Below are 23,874 nucleotides of genomic sequence, written 5' to 3'. Positions count from 1 at the left end.
TCTCCTAGGAAAGTCTTGAGAAATGTTAGATGTTATTCGTAACAAGGATAATATAACAATTTTTTTTTTTTTTTTTTTTACTCTCAAAGGGGTGTGGGTATTGTAGGAATTGTTTTTTATTACAAGCTCATAATGTTTTCTCTGGTAAGTTTAATTTTCCTGTTAAAATGATAGGATCAAGAATAGGATGAATGATTCAAAACAAGATTATGGCCTTGTTTTATGATTAAGCTGGGTGTGGTGGCACATGCCTTTAATCCCAGCACTCAGCAGGTTGAGGCAGGAGGATCTTTTGAGTTTGAGTCCAGCCTGGTGTACATATATATCAAGCTCCAGGACAGACAGAGCTACATGGAGAGACCCTGCCTCACAAAATGAAAAATGAAACAAACAAACCAAAGATTGTTGTTTTTTGTTTTGTTTTGTTTTTTTAAATCATGTTCTAGGTTTTGGTATCTCTCCCACCCATGTTTGTTTTCATGGGTTTTTTGCTTTGTTTTGTTTGTTTTTGTTCTTGGTTTTGGTTTTGGTTGTTACTGTTGTTTTGGTTTTTTTTGTTGGTAAAGGTGTGGATATGTGTTTAATAATAGGAATTGAGCACAGAGCCCTTAAGTGCTAGGCAAGTATTGAGCTATATGCCTCATCTCTTCTGTTTGTTTGTTCTAGTTTTTGTTTTTTGAGTTAGTGTCTCATTGAATTACCCAGGCTGGACGTAAACTTGTCATCTTCCTCTTTAACCTCTCAGTCATCTAGAGTTAGAAGCTAGGCACGTCTAGGTTTTGATTTTCTGTAATAGCACACACTGTGTTGTTTAGAACTCTCTTTTGAGTAATGGCAAAAGTATTTGTTAAGCTCATTGTTTGTAAAATATGACTTTTTAGATCCACGCAGAATGTAAGCGGTTTGGGAAAGCATATAATCTTCGATCAGTGGCAGTATATGGAGGAGGGAGCATGTGGGAGCAGGCCAAAGCCCTTCAGGAAGGAGCAGAGATTGTTGTGTGTACCCCAGTGAGTATATCTTGTGTTCAAGTGGGTTCTCAATCCCTTGTAATAAAGAAAACATAATCAATCTTGAGGAGAATTCCCTCTAAAATGTAAAGCTAGGTTGGGAATACCCTGGTGAGTTGCTTCCTTTCGTTTTGGTTTAATTATGATTAGTTGACTAAACCGAAATCTAGTTATAACATCCATGACCCATGCATTAGCAGCTACAAGTTCCTTCCTATTTCAAACAAGTTTTCTTAGGTTTTCTTAAAAGCTGATCTGTGATTACCAAGAACGTGAAGAATCATAAAATACTCAGATAATGTTTAGAGCTGCCCAGAAGATGCAGGTTAAACATCAAAACTCATTTATAATTTTTTAAATTCTTTTCAGAACATATGACAAGAATGGTTCTGGCCCGCTTTTCCATAGAATATAAACCATAATTAATATAAAGGAAGAGCTTGAGTTTTCAGAATTCTATTCTTGCTAAGTATAGGGGTGCATACCTTTAGTCCCAGCACTTAAAAGGCAGAGGCAGGTGGGCGTCTGTGAGCTCCAGGCCACCCATAAACCCCTGTCTAAAAAGAAGTTTTTTTTCTATTTTTCTGAATTCGCTGCATAAAGGCAGTCAGATGAGTATCCATTTCTGTCCAAGAGCAAAGAATTGACACTTTTTCCAGGAGTATAGCTGTAAATGTCTATGTGAATCTTTAATTATACTTACTATTCATTTTGTGACTCTCACAGGGTCGGCTGATTGACCATGTGAAGAAAAAAGCTACTAATCTTCAAAGGGTCTCTTATCTTGTGTTTGATGAAGCCGATCGGATGTTTGACATGGGATTTGGTATGCCTTTGAATTATCAGTGTCTTCTGTCCCCACATTCAAGTTAGTTTTCTCTGTGTCTTCCTAGAGTTAATCAGCACTTTTTATTCGTGAAAGAAGTTAAAAATACTTCTTTCAAAAGAAGGGGTATAGTCCAAGCCATAAGCCATTTGTTGGAGCTTTCTGAGGGAAGTATGCTAATCTTGACTGTGTTGAGAAAATTTGCAAGTAGTTATAACAGCTAATGTTTTCCCTGTTCTTTATTTTTACTCACAGGCCTTTGAAAGTTACAGCCCATATTCTTGGATAGGTGAATATTAAGTCAAACAGGGTCCTTTCCAGGCCTCTTTGGTTTAACTGGCTATGCAAATTTCCATATAACTACTATCTACCAAGTTTAGCTCCTCTGAAGTTTTTTGAAATTTCATACTGAATGGCGTCAAGTAGTTTCAGGACTTTTTTAATCCTTGAAAGTTCTCATGGATTTTACTAAAGTGACTTTTCACACCTCTCTTAAATGCAGTACTGTGTTGATTACTGTTCTGTTTCTTTCAGAGTACCAGGTTCGGTCCATAGCGAGTCATGTCCGTCCTGACAGACAGAGTATGTATATGTATGAAGCAGCTTTAGAATACAGCTCTATTTATATTCAAAATGAACACCTATTTTATAAGTACTCACAGTTATGGAAGAGAAAATTACTATGTATCTACTCATGATAACTATAAAGGAGAGAGTTAATGACCATTTATTGGAACCAAAAAGTCCAAGTCTTCTGCATGTTAGGCGAGCCCCTTACCTCTCTGTGATTGATATATATATCTCCAGCCTCCTTCTTCCCCCCTTTTTTCCTGCTTACTTTTAGGTAGTCTTACTAAGCTGACGAGGCTGTCCTTGGACACTGTAGCCTAGGCAGGCCAGAAACCTGCAATACTCCTGCCTCGTCCTCCAAATAGCTGGGATTACAGGTTCATGCCACTAGGCCCAGCAAACCGCTCACTTTTTATAGATGCTCAAACTGAAAATAAATAATTTGCTGCAGTTTAGATGCTGATTTGAAATCAGAGCCTTTTTCTGGACCATTATGACAATTCATTTCTTTGTTGAAAATGAAGTAAAAACAAAAGAAAGAAAATAATTTTTGTTTAGTGAATCGGCTACATTACAGAAGCTTAATGAGTGGATTTAGTAAAAAATGCTGTTTCTTTTTTAACACAATTTGCTTTATCTTTTAGCTCTGTTATTCAGTGCAACTTTTCGGAAAAAGATTGAAAAATTGGCCAGAGACATCTTAATTGACCCTATTCGAGTGGTGCAGGGCGACATTGGAGAGGTAACTCTACACTAGGCAGGGTGGGTCCTGGAGTTTCTCCTAGTGACATAGAGTTTGATTCTTAATTCATGGTTTTTGTTGTTATTTTGTTTGTTGTTGTTTTTGTTTTGAGACAGGGTTTTTCTATGTAGCCCTGGATATCCTGGAACTAGCTCTGTAGATTAGTACTCTGCCTCCTGAGTGCTGGAATGAAAAGCCACTGGAATGCGCCACTGTACTCAACCCTTCAGTAATGATTTAAAAATTAAAATATTATGTATGGTGCAACATGGATTAGATTTGCTTTAAGATACATAAGTTGAGGGGAGTGGCACATTGTTGGTATATGGAAGCTGAGTGATGGGTATATGGGAATTATATTGTTTCATCTTTTTTGTTTGTTTTTTCTTTTTTTTTTTTTTTGTTTTTTTGTTTTTTTGTTTTTTTCGAGACAGGGTTTCTCTGTGTAGCTTTGCGCCTTTTCCTGGAACTCACTTGGTAGCCCAGGCTGGCCTCGAACTCACAGAGATCCGCCTGGCTCTGCCTCCCGAGTGCTGGGATTAAAGGCGTGCGCCACCACTGCCCGGCTTGTTTGTTTTTTCAAGACAGAGTTTCTCTGTGTAACTTCCCTGGCTGTCCTGGAACTGGCTTTGTAGACCAGGCTGGCCTCGAACTCACAGAGATCCGCCTGCCTCTGCCTCCTAAGTGCTGGGATTAAAGGCACGCACTACCACACCTGTCGCTTTTCACAAATTTTTTAAATTTTAAAAGAAACAAAACAATCAGCCTGGAAGAGACAGTAAGTTAGACTGTGGACATTTAAATAATTGTTAAAGCAATCTGCATAAGGTGTTGTAGGATAATTTTGGGGTCTGGTAAGAATAAGTTTGATTTCATGCTTACCTACATATGCCCTCATTTCTCTGAATTTGAAGTTGGAATTCAGTTAAAGTTGTTTAGAGAATTTCTTGGGGGCCAGTAGATGGCTCAACCAGTAATGGTGCTTGCCTCTAAGTCTGAATTCAATCCCCGGGACCCCCATCATCGAAGGTGAGAACTAATTCCTGTAAGTTGTCCTCTGACCTTCATGTGTGTGTAGTAACACATGGAAGCATGCACATATGCACACACACAAATAAATGGAGTAAAAAGAAAATTCCTTAAGATTACCTTCCCAATTTTTGTTGCTGTTGTTGTTTAATGTGTCTTTGTTAGGGTTTCTGTTGCCATGATAAAGACCGTGACCAAAATCAACTTGGGAAGGAAAGGGTTTATTTTAGTTTACAGTTGTATTCTTAGTGAAGGGAATCAGGGCAGGAACCGGAGGCAAGAACTGAAGCAGAGGCCATGGAGTAACACTGCCTACTGGCTTGCTCAGCCTACCTTCTTTCTTTCTTTCTTTTTTTTTTTTTTTTTTTTTTGTTAATGATTCCTTTTTATTTTTATTTTTTTTTTATGTGCATTAGTGTTTTCCCTGCATGTATGTCTATGTGAGGGTGTCTTTTTCCCTGGAACTGGAGTTACAGACAATTGTGAGCTGCCATGTGGGTGCTAGGAATTGAACCAGGGTCCTCTAGAAGAGCAGCCACTGCTCTTAACCTCTGAGCCATCTCTCCAGCCCCAGCCTACTTTCTTACATAACCCAGGACCACCTGCCCAGGGGTGGCACTGCGCCCAGTGGCCTGGGCCCTCCACCATCCATTAGCAATCAGGAAAATACCCCCCAGATGTGCTGTAGGCATTTTCTCAATTGAGGTTCCTCTTCCCAGATAACTCTAGCTTGTATCAAGCTGACAAAAACCCAATCAGGACAATAGAGTTTTTTGACACATAATTATAAATATTTATGGGATACAGTGGCATTTCAATACATGAATGTAATGTATAATTAGCATGTCCTACACCTCAAATGTTTATCATTTCTTTGTGTTGGAAACTGAGATCTTCTCTACTGAAACATGTCAACATTAGTCAACCATGTCTATTCCTTCTCATGATTACTGTTAAAGTGTTTGAATGTGAAGCACCTTAATATGTCAAGTTCTCATTTCTTAATATGCTGATGTAAGTTGTGCTTATGACAATGAGTGGGCAAGACCCTCAAAAGTAGTTTACTACCCTGGGAGTAATAAGAATAGGCACATAAAAATCATTACAGATTATTAGGGCATACAGATTAGATATGAATATACCAGGAAGAGTTGGTGGCCAAGGTGCTTTGAGAAAATAGTAAGTTTTAAGCTGTATTTGACATAATAAAGGAAGACCCAAAGATAATAGGTTTTGTACCAGCGTCACAGTTGCTTACTTTATTTCTTCTCAGGCAAATGAAGATGTGACACAGATTGTGGAGATACTCCATTCTGGGCCTAGTAAATGGAGCTGGCTTACCCGGCGTCTGGTGGAGTTTACTTCTTCAGGGAGTGTCCTCCTGTTTGTTACTAAAAAAGCCAACGCTGAAGAACTAGCCAATAACCTTAAGCAGGAGGGTCATAACCTTGGTCTGCTCCACGGGGACATGGATCAGAGTGAAAGAAACAAGGTCATTTCAGATTTTAAGAAAAAGGACATCCCTGTCCTGGTGGCCACTGATGTTGCAGGTATGAGTATGAATTTCACCATAACCTTAGTCTTTATCATATAGGTATTTCCCTACCCTGTTATGAGACCTATAGCATCTGGTCAGTCCGATGGAACACTCCCATTCTATCCTATGTAGAGCAGCAACTCTGTGACCACTTTGATTTAGTGTTCTCTATCATCAAAGTAACCTTGCAGCTAGAGACTATCTGGGAGAAAACATTTATGCCCTTATGTCTACTACAGTGCGTATCTTACGTTAATCTTAAGTTTCAGCTTTACTCTGCTGAGTTTAGCAGAGTATTTTAGCTGGGCAGTGGTGGCGCACACGTTTGATCCCAGCACTAGGGAGGCAGAGGCGGGAGGATCTCTGAGTTCCAGGCCAGCCAGGGCTACACAGAGAGAGAGAGACCTTGTCTCGAAAAACCAAGGGGGGGAAAAAAACCTAGTACTTTGGACCTAAAAGGTGGTTCATTGGGTACTTGCCAACCAGTCCTGACAGCCTGAGCTTGGTATACAGGACTCAAATATAGTGTCAGGAGAGAACTGACTCCCACAAGTTTCCTTTGCCCTCTCTATATATGCTGTGGTATGTATATGGATAAATACACACACATACACAGGTCCTGGGCACTGAACTCTGGTCCTCATGCAAACACTACTATGAAACCCTAGAGGGCTAACTTGTGTGAATTTTTTGTTTTGCTTTTTGAGATAAGTTCTTACGTATAGCCCAGACTATCTTGAACTCTGATCCTCCTGCCTCCATCTTCCAAGTACTGGGATTACAGGTGTGATTCCAGTAAAATTATCCACAGAATTTTTTTATATATATTCATATTACTCCCAATAGAATGAATTACTTTTTATTCTTGGATTTATAGCCATGAGCTTGCCTGGGTAAGGGAAATGTACTTTTTGTTTGTTTGTTTGTTTTTTTTGTTTTTTTTGTTTTTCGAGACAGAGTTTCTTTGTGTAGCTTTGGAGCCTGTTCTGGAACTCACTCTGTAGCCCAGGCTGGCCTCGAACTCACAGAGATCCGCCTGCCTCTGCCTCCCGAGTGCTGGGATTAAAGGCATGCGCCACCACTGCCCAGCCGGGAAATGTACATTCTTATAACTAGCATTTCTGGTTACTTTGATTTTCTTTTAACTGCAGATGAAAAGTAAAAGAATCTGAATACTTTGTATTTCAGCCCGTGGTCTGGACATTCCTTCAATTAAGACAGTCATCAACTATGATGTCGCACGAGACATTGATACCCACACTCACAGGATTGGGCGAACAGGAAGAGCTGGTGAGAAGGGTGTGGCCTATACCTTACTGACCCCAAAGGACAGCAATTTTGCTGGGGACCTTGTCCGGAACCTGGAAGGAGCCAACCAACATGTTTCTAAGGAACTCTTAGACCTGGCAATGCAGGTGAGGGGTGGGCCCTTGAAGTTGATAGAGACTATACAACTGAGTAAGAAAGTTCAGCAGGCAGGGAAGGGAGATAACGTAAGAGAACTGGAAAAGAAAATGGGCAGGAAGGGCGTGGTTAATGTAGACCTGGTACCTGGGGATGGTAGAATTCATGTATATGTTCTTTTCTACAGTTTCTGTTGAAAAGCTGCTCCTTTCTTTGAGCTGAAATCTGTTTCTTTAGTTTCTTCGTGCTTACCCTATAGAACACTTTTATGAGTAAGTTTAACCTTAGAAGATGCCCACTATTCTCTCTTGTTCCTTCTCCCTAAGTCTTCTCTTTTTGAGGGCTAAAAATATATGGTTGGTTTTTTGTTTGTTTGTTTGTTTAATAAGGAAACAGTTTTGTGATGCTTATTTTGTTTGGTTGGTTTTGCTACTAGGGATCGAATCCTTTTTCCTCCTGGTTTTTTGAGACAAGGCTTCTCTGTGTAACAGCCCTTTCTGTCCTAGAACTCACTTTATAGACCAGGCTGGCCTCAAACTCATAGAGATTCCCCTGCCTCTGCCTCCCGAGTGCTGGAATTAAAGGCGTGCGCCACCACACCCATCTTGCCTGGCATTTTCTTACACCCTTTTTGTGTCTTAGGCTTTCTGTGCTCAGTACCTTTTCCAAGCCTATCATACTTCCAAGTGCCTGGGGTTGTCTTTTTTTTTTTTTTTTTTTTTACATGCTATGTGAGTAATCTACTACTGAATTACATTCCCTGCCTCTGTTTTAATGGGCCTTAAGTATTTTTTACACACTGATATTTCATATCTGACCATACTGATTGCCCTCTTCCAGATATGCTCTATTCCAAAACTAAGTATGACCAAATTACACCTTGAATCACTTACTCCATGCAGTTCTCAAATTACAAGTGTGTTCAGGACAGTTGACTTTTGTTTTTATTGCAGTACTAGAGATTAAATTTGAGATCTTGTGTGTGCTAGGCAAACATTCTAGTGCCTCTTCCTTAAGACAAGTTCAGATAGTAGGAAATGTTTGTTTGACTTGGCTGTTTGAGCCTTTATGGAGCCCAGCTGGATTGTTGGGAATGCCCTTGTTTGTAAACAAAATGCCCTTGAGTGTAAAGGACTGCAGTGCGGAAAAGAGGAGGAGAATGATGCTTTTTTCTCCCTTTACTCAATGGAGAGCAAAGCTAAACTAAAATTCTGAAAAGGATACATTTGCATGGCATTTTCTTTCTTTCTTTTTTTTCCTCCTGGTTTTTTGAGACAAGGCTTCTCTGTGTAACAGCCCTTTCTGTCCTAGAACTCACTTTATAGACCAGGCTGGCCTCAAACTCATAGAGATTCCCCTGCCTCTGCCTCCCAAGTGCTGGGATTAAAGGCATGCGCCACCACACCCATCTTGCCTGGCATTTTCTTACACCCTTTTTGTGTCTTAGGCTTTCTGTGCTCAGTACCTTTTCCAAGCCTATCATACTTCGCAATATTTAGACAAGTAGTGTATAATTCTCAGGTAAATCTTTAACACTGATGTTTGTGGTCTGCTTGTTTGTTTGTTGTATTGAGGCAGAGTCTCACTATGTGACCCTGGTTGTCCTTACTACATAGCCAGGCCAGCTTCAAACTGACAGACATCTACCTGTCTCTGCCTTCCAAGTGCCTGGCTAATGTCAGTTCTTTTTCTTTTTTCTTTATTTCTGTATGCCATTTATTGAAGGAGGGAGGAGGTCTTAAATACTGGCTTACAGCACAATGGGAGAACCCCAGAGGGCAGAAGTTCGCTACCATTGTTTTACAATCTTGCATCTAAGCTGTTAACACCCATTATGCAGGATACACAGACAAGGAACTTCCCTTAAGCATTCAGGAGGGTAGAACTCAGCAGGGAATTAGCATAGGGAGGATATCAAGGTCAAGGTCAGCAAGCAAGGCAACAGTTACCCAAAACAGGGGCCAGGGCCCTACAGGTCCCCCTTTTACTAAAAAATGAGCTTCTGACTTAGGTTGTGTGGGACATCAGCAGGTGACCTTACCTGTCATGGAGATGCCTGCCCAGGCCACACAGGCGCTCTCTCTGTCTTAGGTTGGTGAGCGTCCCCCCAGGCATTACCCGTCTCTGAATACTCATTATCATACAGGCTCAGTCGTGTGTGAGCTGCAGAGTTAACTGCTGCCAAAGATCTCAAAGTAGCGCTGGGCTTGATATCTGTGTGTTCGACACAGAAAAGACCAACAGAAGTCCTAACCCACCCATAGCCAGTAGGCTAAAGGCACCTGAGCCATTCCCTTCCTTAACGAGCCTTACTGCAAATTGGAGTCCTTGTAAGATGGTATCCCAAAAGCAAATGGAACTTGAGTTTATAAATTTATAATTTTCAAAGCCAATTGAAATGTATATAACTATTGAATTAAATTTATCATGCCCAATAGAATGAAAGATTAACTAACTGTGGTAGCTACTTTTGCTGCCAGGGTCTCCACTGTGCTAGCTGTAGTAGGCAATTATGAAATGGTAATCCCAGAAACAGTAGCAGCGGTGGCCGCCAATGCTATAACAGCAACAATGGCAGCAGCAATGTCAAATTCTCTTCTCGAGCGTGTGGGCATCCACTGGCATGGATACAACTCCAGGAACACGAACCGACAAGGCCCATATTTCTTAATCCTAGCACGACTTAAGCTGTCAGCTCTGCAAAAGAACAACTAAGAACCATAAAGAAAAAACAGACAGCTCACAAGGAGCATAACTAATGGACTTATAATGGCTACATTCAGGCTCATAAATTTTAAGGTATCTTCAAAGGGGGCTAAATGAATTTCAGGAGGCCTATAAATGTTGCAGAGCCACTCCTGAAAAGTAGGTACCAACTTGAAGAGGATTGTGAAAATGAAAAGGCTTAGCTGGCATGCTCCTGTTAACAAATGGAGGTCAGTGACCTTCAGGGTTATCCTTAATCTCCAAGGTGTCTGGGTGACACATTCTCAAACATACTTGAAAAAGCAGTTACCATACATTACCTTCTGGAGAATCCAACCACATGGCTACAGTTCCTAGGCTTACGTTAATGCTTGCCAAAGCTTGCCATATTGGGCTCTTAATCCCCATTGGCATCAGAAGGGGAGAGTTTTTCACGAAGGCCCAATAGGTCTCTGGTATGTTGGGCTTCAGCAGCAGCCATAGGGTGCATACAGCGCTCAGGAATCCAAAGAGGAACCTCATTGTCCTGAGAAACGACATAAACAGAACCCCAGGCCCACACCAACACTAGATCGGGTCTCCTCCAAGTGCCAGTAGAAAGATCCTTCCATCGCTCCAGAGGGTGATTTGCAACAAGAGCCCTCCAGTGCTTATCTGCAGCAGATACTCCAGCAGAATCCACTAATAAAAAATTTAAAATATATAAAACAAGGGAAAGAATAGAATGTGGAGAAGATTGATGAGTCCTTAGTTCCCCCTTTTTACTTTAGCAAAATATGGGTTTTTTTAATAGTTTTTGTTTTTATTTTTTTTAATTGATTTATTTTTCTGTTATCAGCTTGATAAAGTATAAATTCTTATCTTTTTGGTTTTTTGAGACAGGGTTTCTCTGTGTAGCTTTGCGCCTTTCCTGGGACTCACTTGGTAGCCCAGGCTGGCCTCGAACTCAGAGAGATCTGCCTGGCTCTGCCTCCCGAGTGCTGGGATTAAAGGTGTGCGCCGCCGCCGCCTGGCTAAATTCTTATCTTAATAGTGAAATGTTTCATTGAGGCTTGCTCAGTAATTGAGTAAAACCAAAACTTATTATAAGCCATAGTCATCCTAGGGTCCCCCATGCTATATTTATAGCCTCCATGGTTCTGTGGGTTGCCGTCTGACTGTTCTTTACTTTATATCTAGAATCCACTTATGAGTGAATACATACCATGTTTGTCCTATGTTTGGGTTACCTCACTCAGGATGATTTTTTCTAGTTCCATCCATTTGCCTGCAAATTTCATGCTGTCATTGTTTTTCTCTGCTGAGTAGTACTCCATTGTGTATATGTACCACATTTTCTTAATCCATTCTTCAGTTGACAGGCATCTAGGTTGTTTCCAGGTTCTGGCTATTATGAATAGTGCTGCTATGAACATAGTTGAGCATGTATCTTTGTGGTATGATTGAACATTCCTTGGGTATATGCCCAAGAGTGGTATGGCTGGGTCTTGAGGTAGATTGATTCCTAATTTTCTGAGAAACCACCATACTGATTTCCACAGTGGTTGTAATGTCAGTTCTTTTTTGTTGTTGTTTTTTGCTTGTTTGTTTGTTTTTTTGTTTTGGTTTGGTTTTGAGATGGATTCTCTGTGTAACAGCTCTGGCTGTTCCAGAACTTGCTTTGTAGATCAGGCTAGCCTCACAACAGAGATCCACCTGCCTCTGCCTCCTGAGTGCTGGGATTAAAGGTGTACACCACCACCACCTGTCCTAAAGTCAGTTCTTTTTTTAAATTTATTTTTATCTTATGTGCATTGTTATTTTGCCTGTATGTATGTCTGTGTGAGTGTGTCAGATCTTGGAGTAACAGACAGTTGTGAGCTGCCATGTAGGCACTGGGACTTGAACTTGGGTCCTCTGGAAGAGCAGTCAGTGCTCTCAACCTCTGAGCTATCTCTCCAGCCCCTAAATTTAGTCAGTTCTTAATAAGCCTTATTTCACCTAGCCTTTTTTTCCTTCATTTCTGAATGTATTTATTCTTTACAAGCTTTGCTCCCGTGTAAGCTTATGGGCAGTGGTATTTATAGATGGGTTAAGAAATAAAATATAGGGCTGGAGAGATGGCCCTCATGGTTAAGAATACTTACTACAGCCAGGTGGTGGTGCACACCTTTAAGCGGTGCACACCTTTAAGCCCCGCACTCGGGAGGCAGAGGCAGATGGATCTTTGTGAGTTTGAGGCCAGCCTGCTTTACAGAGCGAGATCCTGGACAGGCACCAAAACTACACAGAGAAACCCTGTCTCAAGGGAAAGAAAAAAAGAATGCTTACTGCTCTTTCAGAAGACCCTGGTTCAGTCCCCATCGTCCACATCAGGTGACTCAGAACCACCTGTAACTCCCATCTCGGGATTCAATGCCCCTGGCCTCTGTAGACACCTCCATGTACTTAGTAAATATAAACTAACACACTCTCTCTCTCTCTCTCTCTCTCTCTCTCACACACACACACACACACACACACACACACACACTAATAAAAGTGAATTTGGGGTTTTTTTTTGGCTTTTGTTTTTCAAGACATATTTTTCTTTGTATCCCTGGCTGTCCTGGAACTCACTCTGTAGACCAGGCTGGCCTTGAACTCAGAGATCTGCCTGCCTCTGCCTTCTAAGTGCTGGGATTAAAAGCATGTACCACCTCTACCCAGTTTTGTTTTGTTTTTGTTTTTTAAGAAATAAAATACAAATTCATCTTCCTCTCTAAAGTTAGACATAGGCAGAGTAACTATGTTACATTTTATGTTTGCTTACTCACTTTCCTTCCTGGAGGCTCTGATGGAAGGAGCAGTAAGGGAAACTTGAGCTAAGCTCTAAGCAGCCTGATAAATTTGGTGTGTCAAGCTACCAAAAAGAAGGCAGGGTGGAGTTGGGGGCATGGTTTGTTGGCACGGTGCTTGCCTGGAGTGCTTGAACCCTCTATTCAACTGTACATGGTAGCAAATGCATGCGATCTCAGTGCTTAGGAAGTGGCTGTAGAAGGTTCAGAAGTTCAAGACTATCTGTGGTTTCAAGGCCAAGGCAGAAAAGTTCTTCCTGCCTACTTCATTTTCTTTTTGACTCGTTTTACTTTCTTTCGCTTTTTCTCCCTTCATGGGCTTAACCTTGAATTGTCTTCATTGCAGAATGCCTGGTTTCGGAAATCCCGCTTCAAAGGAGGGAAAGGCAAAAAGCTGAACATTGGTGGAGGAGGCTTGGGCTATAGAGAGCGGCCTGGGCTAGGCTCAGAGAATTCGGTAAGTTCATACTACAGCAACGCTCTGCAATAGGTCCTGTGTCTTAAATTTTGGTGATATTTTGATGTACCCGAACAGCTCTTGAGGCCAAAAACCCTGTGTCCCAGGGCGTGTGTATTTAATCTGCTGGTCTGAGTCATTGCAGTGCTGTTTCTTACAAGAAAACTTGCTGTGGAAGAAGCATGTATGTGTACCTGGCTTACTAGGCTTGCTTAGGATTAGTCTGGCTTCAGTGCATCTCAGATTGCAATCCCTTGACCACCAAGACATGCAAACTCATCACCCACTTCAGACTTGTTAATTAAATAAAAACTCCGGCTATGTGTGGAATGCAGTTGTCTGTTTTTAATAGCCTTTCTATACTGGCCTAGAGTCTATTGCTTGAAATTGTTACTAAGATGGTCACAAAGCTAAAACTATACTCAGAAAGGGTGTCTACACTGAAAACTTTGATTATTTGAGAAGACCTGGATGGTCTCACAAGTTAGGTAAATAAAGCACTCAACTCACTGGCTTGCCTGTTCATCATTACAGTGATTTTTAAAGCCAGGGAACAAAGCTGTCAGTGTACACTCATGGAGCGGTAGTGTTAACTTGGCATCGTTGGTAGATAAACAGTGTTCCTCATATTACAGTAATGTTAGTTGTAGAAGTAATAGTGATGACTGATAATTATTGAGCGCTTTATATGTGCCAGGGCCACTCCAAATATTATTTAACCAATGTAAGTGATTGCAGATAATGAAACTTAAAAGTTACACACCAGCAAATGTTGAAATAGATTCAGATCTTTTATCAGTGTCACTCAAATCCTGTGAAGCTATATTGTGCTACATTATTGTCATTTTCATCTTTAGCATTTATACTTAATAGAATGTTAATATAATGTACAATCATACTGTGAGTATAATCAGAAAAGCATTCTGATCTTTGAGGTTAATTCCCAGAAATAAATTTACTGGGTTGAGGGACACAGCATTTTTAAATACCTCTTTATTATAGTACCTTTTCTCAAAAAGGAAATAACTTCTAAAAAATACCCAGCACCTACTGCAGCAATGGATCTGGATTTTCAGTGTGATAAGGCTGTCTGTGACAGTTGCTTTTTTATCTACTTCCCATTCTCATGAGTATGTTTGGTTCTTTTTTTTTTTTTTTTTTTTTTTTTTAGGACCGAGGAAATAATAACAATGTAATGAGCAATTATGAAGCCTACAAGCCCTCCACAGGAGCCATGGGAGATAGACTGACAGCAATGAAAGCAGCTTTTCAGGTCTGGAATAAATATTCCATTTTAAAAGCTTTCAACAGGGGGCTGGAGAGATGGTTCGGTGGCTAAGAGCACTTGTATTCTTACAGAGGATCCAGGTTTGGTTTGTCAGCACCCACATGGCAACTTAACCATCTTTGATTACAGTTCCAGGGCATCTGAAACCCTTTTGTGGTCTGCACAGGCACCAGGCGTGCATGTGGCACACATAAATATGTGCACACAGGCCAGGCACTGGTAGCGCGTGCACTCAAGGCAGAGGCAGGTGGATCTCTGAGATCGAGGCCATTCTGGTCCTGAGAGCAAGTTCCAGGACAGCATGGACTACACTGAGAAACCTTGTCTGAGAGAAAAAAGAAAAGGAAAGAAAGTATACACAGGCAAAATACTTAAAATGCATAAAATCTTTTTTTTTTTTTTTTTTTTTGGTTTTTTGAGACAGGGTTTCTCTGTGTAGCTTTGGAGCCTGTCCTGGAACTCACTCTGTAGCCCAGGCTGGCCTTGAACTCACAGAGATCCACCTGCCTCAGCCTCCCGTGTGCTGGGATTAAAGGCGTGCGCCACCACCGCCCGTTTGTTTGTTTGTTTGTTTGTTTGTTTGTTTGTTTGTTTAATGAAAGCTTTCAACAGTAACTCCTGGTAGAGTGGAAGACCTCCCTGAGATAGTAGTTGAGTCTATAAGCTTCATTCTAGATTTAGAGCCTTCTGTTTACTTGAAGTTCACATAGAGATTGAACAGTGTCCTGCCTGGATATGCAGGTGGGGTTTTTGTGTACTTCCCCGTTGTCAGACTTGGTTGTACACTCAAGTTTGTTGTTATGCTTATTCCTGGTGTCTTTTTCTCTTTCAGTCCCAGTACAAGAGTCACTTTGTTGCAGCCAGTTTAAGTAATCAGAAGGCTGGAAGCTCTTCTGCTGGGGCAAGTGGATGGACTAGTGCAGGAAGCTTAAATTCTGTTCCAACTAATTCAACACAGCAGGGCCATAATAGTCCAGACAGCCCCATCACCAGTGCTTCCAAGAACATCCCAGGCTTCAGCAGTTCTGGGAATATCAGCAGTGCTCCAGTGACCTACCCTTCTGTTGGAACCCAAGGAGTCAACAACACAGCTTCAGGGAGTAACAGCCGTGAAGGGATGGGGGGTGGCAATGGGAAGAGAGAGAGATATACTGAGAACAGGGGTGGTGGCCGTCACAGTCATGGAGATGGTGGCAACCGGCATGGAGATGGTGGTCGCCATGGAGATGGATACCGTTACCCAGAAAGCAGCAGCCGTCATACTGATGGCCACCGACACGGAGAGAACAGGCACGGAGGAAGTGCCGGCAGACATGGAGAGAGCCGGGGTACAAATGATGGTAGGAATGGAGAAAGCAGGAAAGAAGGCTTTAATCGTGAAAACAGGATGGACCCTCCCAAGGTGGACAGCAGCAAGATAGACAAAGTGGACAGCAAGTCAGATAAGACACCTGATGGTTTTGCTGTTCCAGAGCCACCCAAACGCAAGAAAAGTCGATGGGACAGTTAGAGGGTATGTGAAAATCAGCGTGAATCAGTTGTCTTTAATTTTATTTTTAGAAAGATTTTGGTATCTAGGTGTCTCAGGGCTGGGTTGGGGTCCAAGATGTAAGGGCCCCCTGCCCTTGGTGGAGAGCTGGAGCATGGAGACATTATACCTTCATCTGGTGTTCATTCAGATGTTTTCTTGGGAACCTGCATTGGTCCTGGAAAGCAGAGAGTTGGGAAGCTTTTGTTCCTCTGGGTGAGTTATAAGGAGGGTAAGTGGAAGATACTTAGGGAGAAAGGGCCTTATAGGGCACAAAACTCACTCTAGGTTTATAATAGCTTATATTTTTTACTAAAATGTCACCTTATAAACATCTATAAATTGGATTTTTTTGTTAGCTGTGGCCAGGCAGTCCCGTTTTTGGAGTTGGCTTCCGTAAACCCAACCTTCAATCTGTTAGGGATGCTTGGGAAACAGTTTGGTGCTTTCAGGTATTTGCAGGGGAGGTACCTGGTACTTAGGTTCCTCAGACAGCTTTGTTTCCAGCCCTGAGACATGTAGGAAGGGCAGCCTTCCAGACTCAGGCGTTGAGATCCTAAGCCACTGGGACTGAAGAATTACGGCATCACCAGGCCTGGGGCACTGCTAAATTTACCATTGAAAACCATCCCCAACAGTAGCTTTGAAAGTGTCTTCTCATTGTAATTTTTTTTTAACTTGCCCCAATAGTAGAAAAGTCTTTTACTGAAATGATTCTGATGATTTTTGTTCTATCTTGTTTATAAAATGAAAATATACAAACTTTGAATTTTGTGATTTTTTTTGTTTTATTTTTTTGTGAAGGTTTCTTTAAGATGTGCATTCCTCTCTGCTTGCTCGCTAGTAAATGTTTTACTACTGGGACCTGAGGGCTGTCGTTCTGCCGTACAGTAGTTGCTACATATTAAATTATGGCTTGGAACAGTGCAGCCTATGATGTGAAATGTGGGGAAGTGCTTGCTTATTAAACTATCAGAAAAGTTATTTGTTGTGTTATCTTCATTTTATTCAAATAATGGGAAAGGGTGGGAGAGGACTCAAAAGAACCACATGCTTAATAGACTACAACAATGCCCTCACATTTCCCCTTAAGGCTTAAAAAAGATGTTTCCATCCCAAGTCCTTTGTGGAAGATTGGGGGTGTCAGTCTGTCATAATCAAAAATAGTCCCTTGGTGCTTTCATGTATGACCATTCTTCAAGAGGCAAGAAGGACTTCTATTGTAGAATTGTAGGCACACAATAGCTCCCCTAATCATATGGTTTTGGCAACAGCAGGTGCCAAAACCACCAGAGTGAACTATACCACATCTTCCTAGTTTTTGTCTCTCCAGATGCCTCTGCTCACTTCCGCTTGTGTTTTTTCTTCTGTTCCTTCCGTTGCTGTGCTCTCTGGTCCTTCTTCATCCTAGAGTCCACTACCTTGAAATGACCTCTGACTCCAGCTGGCCGCCTGACCTTACGGCCTACACCTTTTTTAGCTACAACATAGGTGACCTGGCGTTTCTCCTTGCCAAGTCCAGCCTTCTTGTAGAGACTGTAAAAGAAAGAAGCAGGTTATGGTCCGCTCTCGGGAACTCTACTTAACCCGGTGTCTTTGTGGCTACTGTTCGCCAAATTACCTTCGAAGCTGTGCCACCTTTTCTCGTTCTGAGATGTCCACAGTGTTCACCACAGCTTCTGCCTTCTTCTTGGTCTGCTCCAGCTTCTTCAGCATCTGGAGGGGAGCCTCAGTTAGATGACTTCTTTCTCTAACTTTCCCCAGCAACTCCTAAAACCTAAGGCAATCTCAGCTGCTTACCCTCCGTTTCTTTCTGGCCTTAGCCTCAGCTACTTTCTTGATAGGCCGTGCATTGATTTCCCGCCAGCGTTTTCGGTAATGCTCCACATCCTTCTTGTCAACAGGCAGCTGGCGTATCCGGTGCTGCTTCTCTTCCTGCACAAACCACTCTGGAAGCTCTCCCTCATCTTCATTAAATGCATACCTGAGTAGAGAGGATACCAAGCCAGCAATCACCTGTTACTTCCCTAAGGAAGGAAACCTTCCCTTCGCCCACGGAACTTCATGATGCTGGGGCTCTTACCGGTTGAATGAGTTATCTATAAGGTCTCTCTTTGCCTTTTTGGAAGAGGCAATAACAGCACCTAGAGCAAGGCCTTCAGGGTCCAGAATTCGGTGTTTCGCTGGAGGGGGAAAGACAAAATTCAAAACCTGATTCTCATCACTGAAACTTCATCTGGTTTCTCTCTCCACTGTGTACATACATACTTCTTACCTGGGTCCTCAATAGGCACGACCTCAAACCCATCGTCATCTGCCTTAGAACCACGGCTTCGCTTGATACTACGGGATGCTTTCCAGCTGTGGAAGAAGGCAGAATTGTGATGATTCTACCACCTCCATGGGATAATCCACTTTATTTCCCATTTAAAACCACCTAGTGAACCTACACAGAAACTCATCAGCTATATCCACTCACCTTTCTTCATCCTCACTGCTGCTGCTATCACTATCTGAGCTGCTGACTTTGTCCTCCCCTCCAGGGTCAGTGACAGCTTCTGTCCCCGAAACAGCCTCTGTCTCCTTAGGAACCTCATTCTGGCACTGGGGAGGTTTCTTCTCAGTCTTTAGACTAGAAGGTGGTGGAGGTGGCTCCTTCCTACGGCTCTTGTGGAGCAGCTGTGCCTGACTGATCTCCAGGGCCTCATCAGCGTCATCCTCAATTCCACTGAAGCCGTCCTGTGATAGGAAAACCTCAGCAACCCTTCTCCCAGGGAATTCCAGTGTCCTGTCAGCTCCCTGGCTCTACCTTGGAGAACCACAGGTTAGCTTGCTCTTCCTGCAGCACCGCCTTTTCTTCCAGTGGTACCAGCAATGGGTTCTCTCCTTCCTCCTCTTTATTGTCATCTACTTGAGCAAACCGCAAGCTGTAGACCCAAAGGAAAGTGAGGTGAAACTTAAGTTACACACTACCACCACCTCCCCCACCCCACCCCCCTCCACCACCACCCCACCCCCAGCACCTAGAGGCTTTGCTGTCTATGCCCACACCAATTCTGTCTTAAGAATCAAGCTGAGGGTGGCAGCACTTCCTTTCACACACACAGCACTTACCACTTCCGGTCCTTCAGACCAGAATGTGTCCCGACTCCTGCCAGCTCTTCTGGATCCAGGTCACTTTCCAGAGAAGTATCATCATCATCCTCCTCCTCAGCGTCTGACACATAGATGTCGTCCCTTGGCAGATCAGACAGAAATGTGTCTGCAGCATTCATGTCTCCTTGTGTTACTTCCTCTAGCAACTAAAGTCAACAGGGATAGACTGAAGTACTTAAAGGCAACACAGTGCATTTTCCCATGCCCATTAACTTAGTTCATCCTTTAACATTTCTCAGAACACTGACAAATGTTAGTGCCTACACAGCAGCTGTGACCTAGAAAAGGAACCAGCGTGTCTAAAACATCCAGTTCTAGGTTCAGGCCTACATGCTGACTAGTTTAAAAATAACTCAGAAGCCACTTGAAATACCTGAATTCACATCTCTACATTTTGATCCCAAGTAAAGAAGCACCAGAAAGCATGCATCAAACCAAACTGATAGCTTTCAAGTACTCTCAGAACCAAGAACCTATTCTCAGGGTGGACAGAACTATATTTATCACAATTATCTTGGGGTTATACTTAACCAATTTCTTAATTCTCCATAAAACTCGCAGTGGATATGATATATTCTTGTTTAACAAATGAAACAAACTGAGGAATGGTACATAGTTGTTACATACCTCAAGTAGAGTTGAAACTAAAAGCTGTACCTGCTCTGTTGGCTCTCCTGTGTCATAAAGGTGACTAGGCTATCTTACCACAAAAGCTCATTCTGCATGTGACATTGCCTTCACCATGGAAGGCATGTTCTTCCATATTTGACAGAAGCATCACCTAGCAGCCCAATGCGAGTTGTTCATTTGCCACAGTGAGGTGAAGATGACTGCCCCATGGAGGGATCCAGTCTGTGTTGGTAACCCAGGCGCTACAGCTTCATCTACTGTAACGTGAACTCTTGGTCTTAACACTCTAGTTTTACAAATCTTCCTGATCTCCTATTAGGCTGTTTCTTTTCAGCGTGTGAGTCAGAGTATTCTCACTTTTTTCCTCTACAATTCCCCTTACTAACTTTATTGGTGAATACAACAACCAAACCCCACGATCATTCAGTACATTTAATCCAATGTCCCTCCACCTCCAGGCCTTCAAACTGATCATCCTGACTCCCATCTCCAGCCGTCCCTTACCTGCTGACCCTGGATGGTACGCAGGGAGAACATGCCTGTCTCCCCCTCATCTGCAATGGAAACCCCAGGCAAATCCATCTTCAGTTCTACACGCTCCCGCTGCTTCCTCTGTTCACGAAGCAATTTCTTTTTCTTCCTGAACAGATAGTTTGAGGGATTTAACCTGCCTGGCTCCAAAACTTCTGTGCCTTGTACCATCTCCATATACTCTTGCTCAGGCCCCTCACCTCTTTAGTTCGGCCACCTCTTGGGCTTTCATCTCTGCCAGGGTCCGGTCAAGCTGCTCCTCCTCCTCCTCCTCTGAAGCCTGCTTTGTCTCAGCCACTGACTCATCCTCATCACCTTCTTCTTCTGAGCTGAGGCTGGCACACCAATCCAAAGAGTCTGCTTATTTTCCCAGACACTTGGTCCAACACCCAACCACTGCTAATCCTGGTTACTTCCTCACCTGATGTCCAGTGCCTTTGCTTGCTCTTTCAGCTTCTTGGCCACATATCGCCGAAGTCTTGTTCTCCAATTCAGGAGAGACCTGCCCAAGAAATACTATTACTAATCTTAATCATCCCATCCCTGCCTCTTTAAGTCCACACTCCAAATTTCAGGCTTCAGCCACAAACAAATGGAATCCTGGTTCCCAGAGTCCAACGTCATGTTCTTCAAAGGCCTGTACTCTGGCCCTTACACCTATGTACCTAAGTTCCTTGCGCCCCAGCACTTTGATGTCCTGACAGCATGCTCTTATATCCTCAGTTGTAGCTGGATGCTGTGCCAACTCTTCATCATCTATTGAGATCTATTTGTGAGGAAAAGGAATGAAATTTCTTTCTGGCCATGTTTCTGGGGCTCCCTTATACCTTCAATCTGGGAACTCACTTCGCTGGCCTTGGAGAGGAAGTCAACAGGATTGGCAGCTCGCAAGAAGTCAGCGACTGAGGTTCGGTGATAGAGAGTGAGATCACCTTCAGCATAACCTTCAGCCTTAGGAAGGGAAACAGAGATGGTTAGACCGTCCCTTCTTGGATATCAAGTCTTCCCAGTTTCACAACCCATTTCTTAAAACAAAAACCACACACCTTTGGCTTCTTCTTCGTCACCAGCTCAGTAACAGTTTTAGCCTGAACTTCAACCTCTTTAAAGGCAAACTTAGGATCGAAGAATTTACTGTCAACCTTGTCAGGAGCCAGGAATCCTAAAATGGGAAGAGAAATCAAAGTTATGCTTTCATAATTAGAAGGTTGTGTCAAGAGGAAGAAGTAGTGACATCCCACCTTGGCAAACTACAAAGATTTCTGCAGATTCGTGGCGAGAGGCCTGGGGCTTCGTGGCCTGGACACGGTGGAACAGCTGCTGGAAGATCCACAGCAGGGGCTGATAGTCACGTGAACGGAAGACTTTGGTGATGAAGCAACCACCACGGGCCAAAAAATCACAAGCCAGACGCAGTGCCATCAGTGTCAAGTTAGCTGTAGGGCAGAGACAGACAGTAAGAATCTGCAGCTTCAGAGCATGCCACCTCCACCCTCCCTTCCAAGCTCCACATTCCCAGTACCTTGTGAGTAAGCATCATGGACCCAACTAGCCCCAACGTTGGGAGCCCCATCATTGAGTACAACATCAACTTTCCAAGTCTTCAGCTCCTTCCTCAGGGCCTGATGAAAAGTAAAGGGTTTATAGCAGTGGAAACAAAAGAAGGGCTAAGAATAGAATTCCTGGTTCAGTCATCTGTCAGTCATTTACTAAGTGCTCACCATGGGCAACATCCTGTGCCAGGTTCTAGGGGTACAAGAAACAACACTTCTGTCTTCACCAAGCTTAGAATGAGTTCACTGGAAAGAACTTTACTGAAGATCTCCTGTCCTACCAATTCACAGTACTGCTTCTACCAGGCTTGGTAGCACAAGCCTGTAATCCCAGTACTCAAGAGGCAGAAAGACTGCAAGATCAAGGCCAAACTTGTTCCACGTCAGTCTATGCTACATAACTAGTTATAAGCTATCCTGAAGTACACAGCAAGACACTGTCTTGGGGAAAAAAGAAAAAAAGAAAACCTTGACTATAAGTAAAGATGGAAATGTACACTAGGATTGTCATGGGTCTTTGGGGGCACATGCTTAAAAACCATGGTAAACTGGGAAGTGTTTCACCCTTAGGAGACAATGATGTCTGCACATAAAGGGGCAGGAAGGAGAAATTCTCATTACCTGCCTACAGCGCTCTGTTGTGATATCTTCCTGAAGAGTCACAACATTGGGAAGAGGCTTGATTGGAACCAGGTCCACTCCTGGAAGAAGTTAGGTCAGTGAATTACATGGCTTGAGAGATGGAGAACAAAGTTGGTATTTCACAAACCCCTCTCCCTCAAATACCCAGAAGAGTCACTCACCCACAATAAGACTGGATACAGGCATAAACTTGGCAGCCACCTGCAGCCTGTGAAAGGGACATATTAAAATACCTTTCCCTCTGGCAATGTGATGTTTCACCTGTTACATGTAGTGGCCAAACGTCTTTACACACACATTCTCTACAGTCAAGAAGCAAACTGCTTCTTGAATTCCAGCACACGCCTGCATTCCCAGTTCCAAGGAGGGCAAGGCAGTAAACTCACACGTTCAAGGCCATCCTGGGCAACTTTTAAGAGTCCCTGTCTCGAGAAATAATAAAGCAGATTCCCCAATCTCATATAACTCAGAGGTAGAGTGCCTGTCTAACATGAGTAAGTCCTTGGTTCCAGCCCCAGTTGAGGAAAAGAAAATAAAGCTGCCTTCCAAAGTTTAAGAAAGGAACATGCTACGGAATATTTAATGTGAATTATGTAATTACTGTAACAGGGATGGGTAGAGATTCGATTCCCACTCCAAAGCAACTCAAAACTAATCAGGGCCAGGAAGGTGCCATCAGTGCAGCCCCTGCCAAATGTTACCATCCTCCGGGCGCAGCACACAGGTCCAGCAAGGCCCGGGCTTTCTGCAGGAACTGAAAGCGGCGATTGAGCTGGATCAGTTTGAAGGCAGAGCGCGAACGATAACCTGGACCGTAGGGAGTTAGTGTAGAAAACAATAACGTCTACGGAGGCCTTTTCTAGCAGGACTTCCACGGTCTCACAACCCCATCACCCCCTCTAAGGAAAAGGAATTCAGTATTAGAAAAAGCGCGAACCCGGACTCACCAGTCTCCTTGGCCAGGTGATAGAACTTGTCCCGCCGGCTCTTGCCTACTTTGCCTTTCTTCCCCATGGTGGGATGGGGTAGTATCACTCACTCTGGGGAGAAAGAAAAAGTTGAGGACATCTTCCCGAACACTGGATTCTGCTTCGACTCCTTAGTTGACGAAGAAATCACTCACCGGACCCCGAGACAGCCCTTAACTCCACAGGGTTTTCAACACTTAGGAAATAGCACATGTAGGCAGCTATCGTACTTCCGCTTCCGCCCGCGTTTCCTGCGTTCCTGGCTTTAAGTTTTCCGCCATTTTGAGTGTGGCCAAAATTTTTCAGTCCGCGGGTCTTACAAGCCAAAAGTGGAGCCTAAGAAGGTCGCGTACAGTAACTGCTAACCTAGACTCTAGGAAGCAACACCCAGAAGGTCTACGCCTCCTCACTCCCTCCCAAAGCTACTGACCTCCAGAAGCGCCTCTCCCATTAGAGCCGCTGTTATTGTCTCGCCACACAC

At 43.1% G+C, this 23,874-nt stretch overlaps 2 protein-coding genes across 7 annotated transcripts in view; one reads left to right on the top strand and one right to left on the bottom strand.

Annotated features, from left to right (window-relative positions):
* The window catches only part of Ddx42 (DEAD-box helicase 42), a 46,591-nt gene extending 29,694 nt beyond the window's left edge, over positions 1-16,897 (top strand). For all 4 annotated transcript variants that reach the window (XM_052758731.1, XM_052758730.1, XM_052758732.1 and 1 more), the window contains 9 exons: positions 882-1,010; positions 1,737-1,836; positions 2,371-2,418; positions 3,051-3,148; positions 5,451-5,727; positions 6,903-7,129; positions 12,987-13,097; positions 14,269-14,370; positions 15,218-16,897. In XM_052758731.1, the coding sequence (XP_052614691.1) occupies positions 882-1,010; positions 1,737-1,836; positions 2,371-2,418; positions 3,051-3,148; positions 5,451-5,727; positions 6,903-7,129; positions 12,987-13,097; positions 14,269-14,370; positions 15,218-15,895 (1,770 nt within the window). In that variant the 3' untranslated portion in view covers positions 15,896-16,897. The remainder of the gene's footprint in view (positions 1-881; positions 1,011-1,736; positions 1,837-2,370; positions 2,419-3,050; positions 3,149-5,450; positions 5,728-6,902; positions 7,130-12,986; positions 13,098-14,268; positions 14,371-15,217) is intronic.
* Ftsj3 (FtsJ RNA 2'-O-methyltransferase 3) lies at positions 16,744-23,867 on the bottom strand. Of its 3 annotated transcripts, XM_052758736.1 has the most exons (22): positions 23,824-23,867; positions 23,549-23,729; positions 23,373-23,465; positions 23,127-23,232; positions 22,587-22,633; positions 22,405-22,484; positions 21,753-21,852; positions 21,472-21,666; positions 21,277-21,392; positions 21,077-21,181; positions 20,896-20,996; positions 20,652-20,732; positions 20,431-20,565; positions 20,204-20,339; positions 19,028-19,215; positions 18,723-18,840; positions 18,393-18,652; positions 18,189-18,274; positions 17,997-18,096; positions 17,714-17,897; positions 17,535-17,629; positions 16,744-17,449 (listed from the first exon to the last, which is right to left on the bottom strand). In XM_052758736.1, the coding sequence occupies exons 3-22, from the start codon at positions 23,437-23,439 to the stop codon at positions 17,257-17,259; spliced, it is 2,493 nt and encodes an 830-aa protein (XP_052614696.1). In that variant the 5' UTR covers positions 23,440-23,465; positions 23,549-23,729; positions 23,824-23,867; the 3' UTR covers positions 16,744-17,256. The 3 variants fall into 3 exon arrangements, with proteins under 3 accessions (XP_052614696.1, XP_052614695.1, XP_052614697.1); XM_052758735.1 differs by having other exon boundaries at positions 23,549-23,852; XM_052758737.1 differs by lacking the exons at positions 23,373-23,465; positions 23,549-23,729; positions 23,824-23,867 and having other exon boundaries at positions 23,027-23,232.
* Positions 23,868-23,874: the final 7 nt, after the last annotated feature.

The sequence above is a fragment of the Peromyscus californicus genome, unplaced genomic scaffold (genome assembly GCF_007827085.1).
Source record: "Peromyscus californicus insignis strain IS unplaced genomic scaffold, ASM782708v3 Scaffold_3__1_contigs__length_106647218, whole genome shotgun sequence".
In the NCBI taxonomy this organism is placed as follows: Eukaryota; Metazoa; Chordata; class Mammalia; order Rodentia; family Cricetidae; genus Peromyscus; species Peromyscus californicus.
Note: the sequence above shows the minus strand (reverse complement) of the source record. Positions and strands in the feature narration are given on the sequence as shown.

Bases quoted from the DNA above. Each gene is read 5' to 3' on its own strand.
- Ftsj3 (XM_052758736.1), bottom strand. From the start codon at position 23,439: ATGGGGAAGAAAGGCAAAGTAGGCAAGAGCCGGCGGGACAAGTTCTAT. The intron at 21,853-22,404 runs GTAATGAGAATT...ACTTTTCATCAG, and splicing joins CAACAGAGCGCTGTAGGCAG to GCCCTGAGGAAGGAGCTGAA. The intron at 17,450-17,534 runs GTAATTTGGCGA...TTTCTTTTACAG, and splicing joins AAGGTGGCACAGCTTCGAAG to TCTCTACAAGAAGGCTGGAC.